This window comes from Nelumbo nucifera, chromosome 2 (assembly GCF_055504915.1).
Source record: "Nelumbo nucifera cultivar China Antique chromosome 2, China Antique-T2T, whole genome shotgun sequence".
Taxonomy (NCBI): Eukaryota; Viridiplantae; Streptophyta; class Magnoliopsida; order Proteales; family Nelumbonaceae; genus Nelumbo; species Nelumbo nucifera.
This window is the reverse complement of record NC_142650.1, coordinates 51,961,414-51,974,385: the sequence shown is the minus strand read 5'-3', so window position 1 is coordinate 51,974,385 and position 12,972 is coordinate 51,961,414. Positions and strand designations below refer to the sequence as shown.

Here is a 12,972-nt window from a genome sequence, read left to right as displayed (position 1 = left end):
TACCAGTCGTCGTAGCATCTCCATCATATCTTTATCCCCAATTCAGCCATGAAACAACTTGTTTTCCAATAGTAAATGGGATCTTATCAAAGCTTTCTGATTATTATAATCTGGTCTTTGTTTTTCTCCTTGTCTTCTAATGGGGTGGCTGAGGTGTACCACTACAACTCTAGTGTGACCAATTAATATTATTCTTTTGTAATGGTTTATAATCATGAGCTATAAATTTCTAATTTCATTAAGCAATGACACGGTTCAGTTTTGTTTGGTGAACCATTCGGAATTGTAATTTTGTTTGTTTTAGTTTTTTATTTTGTTTTATTTTTTATTTTTGGGACGGGGGGGGGGGGGGGGGGGGACACCTGAAACCTTAATTGAATATTTGATTCTTCGTTGAAATTTTGTTGGAAAAAAGTTGGGAGAAAGAGAAAAGTAGACAAGTCCAAACATAGATAGCCATGAAAAAGCACTTTGAATATTCATCTCTTCGTGGACCACTAACGGGATAAGTTTGAGCTCATCACAACTCACAAGGGAATGAATGACTTCAATAGTTTTTAAGTCTGGTAATGTTGTATCTCTTCTCTCTTCACTCTCCACTCTTCAGTCACAGCAGCTTGGTGTGCCGGGGCCTGCATAGCCTAATAAGGCCAATCAGAAAACACAAACAATTTCTCAAGAAAACAAAGGAGAAACAAAAGATATTTTGCAATTGAGAAGCGGTGAGGTCAAATCACCAATAGAAGTAAATAAGCACATCTCCAATCCATCACTGACGGTGAACGAAACTAACAGAGGAAGATTCTAAAAGATTGTCATCACCAAAGAACATCGAACGGATTTCACCATGAACAGTATCAACCAAAGAACCAGAAACAAGACTCACTATGAACAGCAAAAGAGGAAACCAAAAGACTGCCTTTACCGACGAACAATGAACTTGAACGAGAACCACGAACAGAGAAACAAAACATTGAGAAGCTTAAGAAGAAGCCTCAAGAAAACTTGAGAGGAAGGTTCTCTCAGAAGGAGAGAAAACCAAAAGGAGGAAGGGGAAGGAGAAACCAGATGGGCAGCTCCCTTCAAAGAATCCTGAAGAGAGCCACCCCCAAAGAAATCCCTTTGAGAGCGCCTCTAACAAAAAAACCCTAGAGAAACCCAATTTAATCCAATTGTTCGCACACGATAACAACAATAAAGTTCAATGAATATTAATAAGAATGGATATAAAGGAATTTGTTTGGAAAAGTGGAGACCTAGTCAATTTGATGATCATTCCAATAAGATGCATGTTGTATGATAGTAACGTTTAAGATGAACAGAATTGGCCGTGGCATATTGACAAGGATGTAAGAAAAGAGGAGTAGAGGACCATTTTATTTTTTCTAAGACATACAACAAAGAAAAAATGTTGTTTGGGGTTTGTTAGGGTTTTCTAATAATAGAGGTTGTTAGTATTAATTACAGTCGAGTGCAAAAGCCAGGAAATATTTGTTTGAATCTGTGTTAGCCACAGACATAGTTGGAGGGACCAGCTAGAATTCCATGAATTTAACTTTCTAACAGAAATCTTAAAAACCCCATGTGCAACCATGGGTAATTTTAGTAAGTAAAGCGGCTCCATTTGGAAGGAGTGCCAATACAAATGTGTAGAACGCAATACCTTGTACTCTACTCTTTGACAAATCGGTTACCACAGTTTGTATTTAAATAGTTTTAACAAATTAAAATAAAAAATAGACAGTTTCAGGGGTGATCATTGTTGATGTGTTACAAATACAAAGCAGGCACATGCAAGGGACATCAATGGTTGGTTTCAGTCTAATTTTGGTTCAACTTTATCACCTTTCAATTCTTCAATAATTGCCCCTATCAATGAATGAAAAAGAGTGTTACAGTCCATTTTTATTTTAAGGAATTAGAAAAGAAATTGGCTGCATAAGGAATTGAAGAAGACTTGAAGTTCGCATCGCTTTCAATAATATAATTTTTTTCGACTATAAGAAATCCTGCAATTCTGCTGGCATCTTCTACCCTCATATTCTTCCCACATCCCTACTGACACGACACGGCACACATTGAAAATATTTTCCTTATCATTAAAAACTCAATTTGTAAAGAATATAATTACAAATATATACAATATAAATACATTAAGGTTTTACACTCTCTCTCTCTCTCTCTATATATATATTACATTGCCCATTGATTGAATATATAGAAATAGACTGAATCTGTTAACAAGACCCTAGACCTGCCACTTAGAGATGGAATGGTTACCTGATGGATACCAGAACACACTTGCACATATTGTTATTTTCCTTTATTAGGCATCAGTTTAATTTAATGTTTTAGAGTTTGAACTTCAACAGTTATGGTGTTTGGTTTGGACAAGCTTCTTTTTGTTTTAGTTCAGCTGTAATCCAATTTTAGTAGGCTCAGTTTGGAAGAAGTATAAATACAAATATCTAGAATGTAAAACCTTATATTTTATATATATTTATATTGTGCATTTTTTTATTTATACCCTTTCCAAACTGAGCCATAACGAAAAAAATTAAAGACGGTCGTATAATTTGGAATTAGGGTCTACGCGATAGTCAATAGAGCCGATCTCTTAATGAATAATGATATAGCCTCGTTACCTTCTCCTAATGATATGCAGGCCCAGTCTCAGACTCAGCCCACTATCTTTTATGTCTTGGGTTAATTCAATGTCAATCTAAGTGGTGCTGGACCTGCTGGTCCACTAGTCAGCCCACAACTCAGTAAAGTCATACGTTACAAAGCAAAAACCTCAACTGGGCCCTGTTCTCCATTTCTTCTATTTTTCCTTCGAATGCTCCCTTTATTCTTCATTTATGCGAATGCGAACAGGGGTGTTTGTGGTGCAGTTTGAAGAACATCTCGAAGTAAATTATGATTTGAGAAATTCTTATACCAATTCAAATCATTTTAATATATAAATCAAATCAAACTATTACAATATGATGCAGTTTGGGTCATTCTATTGGGCTTCACCCAATTAGAAAGTCCAAACAACATACATATCTGCATAAATAACAAATATAATACAAACATCAAATTGAAATGTTAACAAGTATCACACTATTACTATATAATTTACATTTACACTTTCTCAAACATAAAAATGTCCTAGGGCATGAAATTATAAGTTAAAAATTGAAACAAACAACAATAATGTATAAAATATAAAATGAATATATGCATGCATATGTTTAAATATGTACATATATTAATTTAGTTTAATACCACTTACGATTTGATCTGGTTTCTAAAATTTAGAAAACTAAATCAAACAAAAAAAATTAAGGTTTGAGAAATTCTCAAATCAGATAAATCAAGGTTTTCAAAACTAAATCAGACAACGAACTGGTCAAGGGTCCGACCGTTCGAACCGAACGGACGACTTGTTCTAACCAAAAATTAAAAAATTAAAAAAAAATAAAAAACAGCCAAACCATTGGACGGTTCGACCATATGGGTCAATGATTTGTTGACCAAAAAAACAGTTTTTGATGAAATAATGATTCTGGGGTAAAACGGAATTAATCACCTGATCAGTTCTTGGTTTTTTTGGTCTGACCATCCAATCCGGTCCAGTTTTGAAAACCATGAGGCCTACCCATTTTGAGGTCAAATCAAAGCAAACCGCCAAATACGATTTAATTTCACACTCTTGACCATTTAATGAAGACCTCTAAATGGGGAATTCATATATGCACCCCATATAGTGTGCCCCAAAAACGTCCTACAATACATCCCAAACATGTATCGATAGCATCTCCCAATGATAACAAATATGGAAAATATTCCCGATGCACACTGAGATGTGCATGTGGGGCGTTTTTAGAGAGCGCTCTATGGGGTGCAGATGTAAATTCCTAAATTAGAACCCCCGAGCCCGTTGCAAATGAGATTGAATCACCTAGCAACAAAATATGTTTCAACACACTATCAACATAAGCCGTACATCTTATACATACACGACGGCCTCAACAACGTATTTTGTTGGCCCAACTCATTGCAAATTGTAATAATGACTCGAAATAAACTAACGATAACTGAAAAGAAAGATAAGAGAAGCGGCAAAAAGAAAAACCGCAGGCCTACGCGGTAGCCCGGGCGTGGCGTTGATGCTTGTCGAGAAAGGAAGAAGAAAGAGGAGAATGTCCTCTTAAGGACACGACGAGCACCCCTACAACCGTTGTATGAGAATCTATTTGAATTGACTTCCTCTTCTTTTCATAGAAAAATTTCATTTTAATACTGATGAAGGGTGATTTGGCACGACCTAGCAAGAAGGGGATACGTAGGCGTGATTTGATTGAGGGGTGACAACTCAGCCAAGTGAACCCAATTTGCAACATTCGAAGCTTGGGTATTCAATCATCTTGGCCCAAAAAACCACCTCAATGTAGAGGCACCTCGACACCCAATCCAATTCGGGACTAAAGAATCGAAATGGCAGTCTGGGGCTAAAGAGCCAAAACGTCACATGATCGACTCCAAAAGCCTCTCCAATGGGCCCCGAATTTATCGAGATCACGATAAGACTCGTCTTAGCTCCGCCTAAATCGGAGGTAAAATGATAAACCTTATCAACATATTGTTCTCCTTAAAAAACGGAACAAACCTTATCTACATAGCTCGGAGATCTCGAAGATCTTTCGTAAAGTCCACGACTATTCCAGTATATAAAGACATGAAACCTCAAGGAAAAAGTACGCATGATTATTCTACTCACTAGCACTCAAGTTCTCAAGCATTCAACTCGCATTCACAGCATAAGTACTGACTTAAGCATCGGAGCGACCTTGCCGGGTTAACTACATCGGGTTTAATGATTCACTATTTTGCAGAATGGTCCAGCTCGCTGCTCAATTGAAGTTCGAATCGCCTTTCAACTAAGAGTAGCCAGATCGCGCACCATCAAATACTTTGAACATTGGGGATAGTATCAAATTAGTATTGAAACTTAGTATCCTTAACTTGACATGGTTTCTGCCTCAAAAGTTACTTAAAAGGCAACCAAATATAAAAGCGGAATAACTCACTAATTACTAGGCTCAATGGGATGACGCTCTTCAAGAAGATGCCTAGGTTGCATATGGAGGGCAGTAGATAGATGGAATTCAATCTTGTAAACAACTGTTTGTCCCTTGACAACTATGGTGATGATGTCACATATCCTTGAACAAACATGAAGTCACGAGTGCCCCCGAGCCCGACGACTGGGTGATCCGAAGGCTTCATGTTATGTTGTGTACCCCCTAAAATAGACAATGATGACCCCTTGTTTCATACTGATCAAGAGTGATCTTAGCAATCGATCGATATGCTCCAAAGGCCATCAAGGGATGATATAATGGAAGTGCCTTCGGCGATCCCTACGACTTTAGAGGATCGGTTTGCTGTTACAGTCATAGGATATCCTAGAAGGTGAATATGGTGCCGAAAGGCGGTGGTCTGACTGATACCAGGTCCAACCACTCCGTTCACGATGACGTATCCGGTCTTGTTGATCGTCCCTTATTGATAGAGAGAAGTGGAAGGTTTTAAGTCCCCGCTGGTGGTGGTGTTGGTGATGAACGAAAGATGTCCCCTTGTATGGGATGAGGAAGAGAATGGGAACGATAAAGAATAGAGATTGCAAAGAGTTGGCCATTGGCAATTTGGCATTGAGTACATGGTTTCGTAGAGTTACAATTGTGATTGTCATTTATACATCCAATGACGTACGGTACCACAACGGCATAGACTCGCTAAGAGTTTCTCTCTCTCTCTCCTTTTAGGTGGCTCCATCAGTCGTGCACCTCGTGCTCTTCTGGAAGAAAGCAATTGACTGGCTAGGTTAAAAAAATGTTTGTCACGGTGGAATGTCAAGTAACACCGTGAGAGAGAGCTGTTCATGATGAGGGCAGATTGGGCCTTCCATTGACATTGCGACATGTGGCATCTCAATATAATTGAACGACACCCCGGCACCACGTAGGCAATAATTTGCCTTAGCTGTATTCCAACTTGGCGACCTACCTCCACCGGCTAACTGGAGTCGTATCTGGCAACCTCATTTATAACTTGGGCACCTCGGTAAGGCAGTTAGGAACAGCTTAACCTGTGGCACCTCGTCGTTACTGGTCCAAGTGATCTTGGCGCGAGGAGCGACCTCCCTTGAGGACTTGTCAACTTGAGTTACTCGACTGAGGTCCATGTGGCGACCTGTAAGACATGCTCGCTGACCTCCTTCATGTGTGAATTCCATCACTCTCGGTTCTTCCGGAAGTCAGCTCTTGGATTGAATGTTTCAGAGGCACAAATCCTAGTCTACGTGGGCTACTACTTTCGAAGACCTCGGCCTGGCCATCCATGACCTCCCAAAGATCTCGGACGCTGTGTGTGAAGCCCACGTCAAACAACGCCTATGTATAGGCCTCACCTCCAACCTCACAAGGTACATGCGCAATTTAGTTCTCGCGGCTCTCTAGCTCTCTTACTTTTAGCTTTCTTAAAAATCTCTAATTCGCTGACTTAAGCATCGAAGTGCCCACCCCGGGTAAAGAAACCCGGGCACTCTAATATTATTTCACTACAAGTCTCTCAAAAAATTACACAGCTCTCCATTATATAGTTTGACATCCAAGCTATCTTCTAGCTCGATCTTACTCAGCTCGGTATTTGAGTCAACTTCCAGCAAGGAATTCTCCAGCTCGACTTCTGAGTCATCAGCTAGCAGGGAGTTGTTAGATCGCACATCATCAATTGGCGCCGTTTGTGGGAACCATAACAAAAAAGCCAAGTTCTCACCTTCTTTACTCTTACTACTAAACTCAATGGCTTCTTCAAAAAACAACCATTCCGCTAATGTCAACAACAGCAACATGCAAGTCACTAGGGGGTAGGAGCACCCCATTGTTCAACCAAAACTGCCCTAAATAACTATCGGGCAATTTATAGTACCATTAACCCTACCTGGTGTGCACGCAGTACCGAACCCAGCTTTCCCGCTGCACCAAGTGAACGTGCCTCTCCCTACGGTTGAGCCGTCAACGGTTCCCATAGGGATTAATGCACGAAGGTTCTACATGCTAGTGCAATACGCCTGTAGATTGAATCTCCAAATGCGTGCTTGGGAGGAGAAGTTTGACGCATTCATGCCACCACAGAACAACTAACAATAGCAAAACAATCAGCAATAAAACAACCTAAACAATCACCAGACCGGCGACAAGAACCTCGAAGTGAGGCTGCCCCTGCAGGTCGAGCCCTTCGTGGTTCCCGTGGGAGTTGACAGTTAACAGATTGTGGCAACCCATTCTATATTTGCACTCAACGGTAATCAGCTCAAATGAGCCTCATCAACTCTGTTTCGCAAGGTTGCCTCTACAGGTCGAGCCCTTCGTGGCTCCCATGGGAGTTAGCGGCCAACGGACTGTGCGGTTTCCCTTGCAGGTCGAGCCTTTCAAGGCTTCCATGCAAGTTGGCAACCTACAATTAGTAGAGCTGCCCCTGTAAGTCGAGCTCCCTGTGGCTTATTGTAGGAGTAGACGGCTAGCATCTCGGAGAACTGATACGGTGCAATCATGGCACCGACCTACCATCCAATGCCGACAGCAACACGTATCGACAAAGCTATCACAAGGGAAGAATCTGAACCTCTAGCCCGGGCGAGCTTTAGCGATCTGGCCCAGATTATCTCCCAGCCGAAACTACAAAGCTTCACTATTGATCGAGCCCTTCATGCATCCCGTAAGAGTTGCCATCTAACTGAATGAGGAACCGACCTCATAGGTCAAATCTTTTATGGTTCCCGTGAGAGTAGGCGACCCGCAGATAGTAGAGCCACCCCCTCAAGGTGAGCCCCCCATGGCTCCAGTAAAAGTGGGCGGCCAACAGTTTTAGAAGCAGGTGTAGTACATGTATGGCATTGACCTACAAGTGCAGACCTAGGAGAGTAAACAACGTGATGGCATAGATGCTACCACATTTGAAACTACTACAAAATGACCATCCACTTTGGTGACCTGGTCAAATTAAGCTCTAAGGGAAAGCCATACCAGTTTTTAGCTAAGGCCCCCTCAAGCCAACCTCGAAACACGACGACAATGGGTAGATCGATCTAAGCAGGTCAACTCCCCAGTCTCCATCTATCTAGCTCGGCAGCATTGCCACCACTACGCTTAAATCGACCTCAAAGGATGTCGACATCTCATTGTCGACTTGAAAAAAAAAAGAGAAATGGAAGAAAGGAAGACTAGTTCGCTTTCAGGATTGCAGTAGACATGCAAACTTGGTTGGTTTCTTCACATTCGTCCTCCACCTCGGATTTAGGCTTCGCATCGATCTTGTCGGCTACTCCTTCGAGGACCGGCATGAGGGACATTGCGTTGTAGTCTACGTAAGTGGAGCGACTTGAAGAGGCACTCATGTAGTTGGAAGCCCCTTGTGAGGATGGCATGACGAACTTCACTCTTGAGGTATTTGGCCGAATTGTAGAACTCCTTGACGGTTGCATCCCTAGTAAGGTAGATGTCCTTGGGGTGCCTGCTCTGTCTCTCCTCGAGCATATGAGTTCTCTCCCGTGCCCTGCTAATCAAGATGGAGAAGTCTTATGTAAGGCTGTATTTGACCCTTAAGACTTCTGACTTGGGGAGCGAACTGGACCAATGCCTACGAGTTCATTGAACTAGTCATTCCGGGCCAAAAGGACATGCAACAAGCTACTCCCTTTGTCAAGCTGACCTCAGCTCAGGAATGGGGGGCAATTGATGAGGGAAGATTGGCCCTCCATTGACATCGTGACATGTGGCATCTCAAAACAGCTAGATGACACCCCGACATCACGTAGGTGATGATTTGCCTTAGCTGAAATCTGACCTGGCAACCTACCTCCGTCGGCTAACTGGAGTCCTAGTTGGCAACCTCATTTACAACTTGGGCACCTCGGTAAGGCGGCTAGGAACACCTTGTATAGGGCTGACCTGTGGTACCTCGCCATTACTTGTCCAAGTGACCTCGGCGTGAGGAGTGACCTCCCTTGAGGACTTGTCGACTCGTCTGAGGTCCAGGTGGTGACCTGCGAGACATGCTCGTCAACCTCTGTGTGTGAATTTCGTCATTCCTGGGTCTTCCGGAAGTCAACTCCTACACCGAATGTTTCAGAGGCACAAAGCCTAGTCTACGTGCGCCACTACTTCCGAAGACTTCGGCTCGGCTAGCCATGACCTCCTAGAGATCTCAGACACCGTGCGTGAAGCCCACGCCAAACATTGCCTATATATAGGCCTCACCTCCAACCTCACAAGGTACATGCGCAATTTAGTTCTCGCAGCTCTCTAGCTCTCTCAAAAGTCTTTAATTCGCTGACTTAAGCATTGGAGTGCCCACCCCAGGTAAAGAAACTTTGGCACTCTAATATTATTTCACTATAGGTCTCCCAGAAAATTACACAGCTCTCCATTATATAGCTTGACATCTGAGCTATCTTCTAGCTCGACCTTACTCAGCTCGGCATTTGAGTCACCTTCCAGCAAGGAATTCTCCAACTTAGCTTTTGAGTCATCAGCCAGCAGGGAGCTGCTAGATCACACATCATCAGTTCATATGCTCTAGAGAAAAAAAGAAAAAGGAAAAGAAAAGGAAAAAGAAAAAGAACGATTTCTATGTGGCTTCAAAATGAAAAAGAACTTTTGATGTGTTTTCGTTCTTGGTGGTGTTGGAGGGTGATTTTGAGCATGGCCGCTGGAAAAGAGAATCTAGAGAGTATTGGAGAGGCACTCCAATACCAACCATAAAAAAAATAAAAATTAAATGATAGGTGAAGGGCATTTTTATTCTTTTACATGGTACTTGATATCGATTAATGGTTTTATACCTTATTTGACACGTTTTAAAAGTTTGGATATTGCATTAACACATTTGGAAAATTTGGGTACTAACTTGACACTACTCCCAAAGTACAATATAGTAAAGTGGAGGAAAAATTCCCAATTAGTACCCTACTTTGGGCCTACTGCCACTTTGGTCTCCGAATTTTAAAATGCGATAATTCAGTACCAAAACATTCAAAACATAATAATCCAATACGTGCTGTTAACTAGCTGTTATCAAGTCGTTAAGTGGCATTTGAAAAAGACACAAATACTCTTAGAGTCATCTAATTTTCTTTATCAACCATTCAAACATTGACAAAAAAAATTAACAATCTCAAATCCTTGCCTCTTCTATTCAAGAAAGTTGGGGTCACCAAAATGCCCACTCAAATGTGATCGCAACTTTCTTGAATGGAAAAGGCAAGAATTTGATACCGTTAATTTTTTTGTCAATGTTTAGATGGTTGATAAAGAAAATTAAATAACACTTGAAAGGCATTTATGTCCTTTTCAAATGCCATTTAATGACTAGTTAATAGCTAGTTAATGACAAATACTATATTGTCACATTTTAAAAGTTTAGATACTGAATTATAGTATTTTAAAATTCGGAGACCAAAGTTACACTAGGCTCAAAATCTAGGTAATAATCAGGAATTTTTCCTAAAAACTCAATTTGAAAGGAATACAAATATAAATATATACAAATACAAATACAAATATGTACAATACAAATACATACAAAATAATATAAAATGTGAGATTTTGTACTCCACAAATTTATATTTATCCTCCTTCCAAACTGAGCCTAAAGTGGAATTTTACCTTTAACCATGTGCCCGGATCCGACGGTTTTGTTTGCTCTCGAACACGTTCGATGCTTACGGAGTACTACTGGTTACGATAGACTTGTGTAGAACATTCGAGAAGGGGTTTGAAGGAGGTGAGAGTGAGAGGTCTCCAGAAGCATCCAGATTTATATTATCCCAATCCTCTTCCATCAATAAAAGTAATCTGTTCCTTGAGAGATTTCCCATTCGTTAAGCTACTGAGAAAATTCTGTCTGCGGTTTCAATCTCGAATTGGCTTTCTGTTTTCTTGTAAAGAATGTCCATCATTCCGAACTTCTTCGGCCGCCGATCCAACGTCTATGATCCCTTCTCCCTGGACGTCTGGGATCCGTTCGAGGGGTTCCCCTTCCCAAGCAATTTCCGATCGTTTTCCGACCAATTCTTCTCAAATCTGCCGACCGAGACCTCACAGTTTGCAAGAGCACATATCGACTGGAAGGAGACGCCGACGGCTCACGTGTTCAAGGCGGACGTGCCGGGGATGAAGAAGGAAGGGGTTAAGGTGGAGGTTGAGGACGGAAGGATCCTCCAGATCAGCGGAGAGAGGAGCCTTGAGAAGGAAGAGAAGAACGACACTTGGCATCGCGTAGAACGGAGCAGTGGCAAGTTCTTGAGGAGGTTCCGATTACCGGAGAATGCCAAGGTCGATCAAGTGAGAGCGAAGATGGAGGATGGCGTGTTGACTGTTACCGTGCCGAAAGTGAAGGAGGTGAAGAAGCCCGATGTAAAGTCGATTGAGATCTCTGGTTGAGTTGATTAGATTATCTGACTAGTGCTTCTCTACTTGGTCCTTTTGTAATGTTAGTATGGGTGGTAAATTGTAGGATTACATATGAAATTTAACAACCACGGACCACGGAGGTGACATCTTTTTGTCTTGGGGTTGAGCTGATGGATGCAATATTCGTGTCTGTACTGGTATAGTGCTTTACTGTATGAGCGTGGTTTTGTAAAAAAGTCCTTAGTTTCTTACTGTCTTGCCAGCTTTCTCAATCTCAATTGTTTCTGCGATCCGAGGTTTTGATCGTACTTGCACAGTGTAATAGACAATCCGATAGAGAATTTAGAATACTTGCTTAGATCCAGCGTCGGGGTTTAGACATCCCATGACATGGACGTGAAAAATTTGCAGGAAACGAGAGCCGGGTGGCAGATCGCCTGCAAAAGATTTTGCTTCAGGTTTAATTGACGAAAACTAACGGGGAAGATGAAGATTTAAGGAGATGGAGTCCTCCTCAACCCCAAATCCCAATTTGTGGAATGATTCTTGTGCCCTGGTTAATTTCGATCGTGGAGACGCGTTTCTGTGGTCCATGACTCCATGGGGTACAACGCACAACTTTATCAGACATGGCACAGGTTCCTTTCATTGTATGCCTTCTTTGTGTGTCTCGGACTCTCGTTTGTGTGTGATCCATGGGGTTCTGTTAGTCTTCAGCTTGTAGGAGAATTTTTATCTCTGTTTTGCAATAAAAAATTAACAAACAAATTATTCTCAGTTTCTCACCCGGTGTTCAGCTTTGTATCCCCGTTTTTGCACTGTACCTGATATAAAATTTTTACATTTGATCTCATTTGCAATTGGAGTACTTACACGACTTTTTTTTTTTTTTAATAAAACCCAAATGGCACCATACACAACGGGGGTAGTGCGTCTCCCGAAATCAGCAAAACAAATGAAAAGGGGGAGAGGGATGAATCGAAAAACTAAAAGTTGAAGAGATATCTTAGCTTTGTGACATAGCCGATCCGTAGTCTGATTTGTCTCTTGCTAGACACGGTGAAAGGCAAGTCTTCTAGTAAAGGAGTTTTTCATTCTAGTGTAGCTCTTCTTTGCTTCTCAGTTTCCATGGGGCTTCACCTTGTGTTTGAGACTTGAGACACAATATCACCCATTTTGAGTCACCTTCAATAGTGATAGGAATTCATGGAAATTCAGTGCCATATTAATGGCTCCCCAGGCAGTTCAAGCTTCTATGTTTACAGCTTTTGGCAACTAGGACATGGCTTAGAATACAAGCAACAGTGCAAAGACCATAATTAATATGAGAAACATCAAAATTGATTTTCATACTATCATGAGATGGAGCAGTTCATATGATGAGCCGGGGACATCATCGTGCTTCTTACCTCCGTTCTCTTTCATATAAGTTGGGGATCAATTCATTTTATTTCTTATTTTGCTTATTATAATTAAGCTAAAAAAATAAATTGTAAAATATGAGGTC

General features: G+C 41.3%; 1 protein-coding gene, 1 long non-coding RNA gene and 1 pseudogene across 4 annotated transcripts; 1 reads left to right on the top strand and 2 right to left on the bottom strand.

Annotated features, from left to right (window-relative positions):
- Positions 1 to 374: 374 nt before the first annotated feature.
- On the bottom strand, positions 375 to 1,337 carry LOC148802214 (uncharacterized). Of its 2 annotated transcripts, none has more exons than XR_016081807.1 (2): positions 738 to 1,337; positions 375 to 641 (listed from the first exon to the last, which is right to left on the bottom strand). It is a non-coding gene; the product is annotated as an uncharacterized LOC148802214 (long non-coding RNA). The 2 variants fall into 2 exon arrangements; XR_016081806.1 differs by having other exon boundaries at positions 375 to 632.
- Positions 1,338 to 2,941: 1,604 nt separating this feature from the next.
- LOC148802213 (uncharacterized) lies at positions 2,942 to 10,693 on the bottom strand (annotated as a pseudogene). Its single transcript, XR_016082838.1, has one exon. The product of XR_016082838.1 is annotated as an uncharacterized LOC148802213 (transcript).
- Positions 10,694 to 10,860: 167 nt separating this feature from the next.
- LOC104601155 (HSP20-like chaperones superfamily protein) lies at positions 10,861 to 11,737 on the top strand. The gene has a single exon (XM_010264388.3). It carries the CDS (start codon positions 11,001 to 11,003, stop codon positions 11,493 to 11,495), a length of 495 nt encoding a protein of 164 aa, XP_010262690.1. The 5' UTR covers positions 10,861 to 11,000; the 3' UTR covers positions 11,496 to 11,737.
- Positions 11,738 to 12,972: the final 1,235 nt, after the last annotated feature.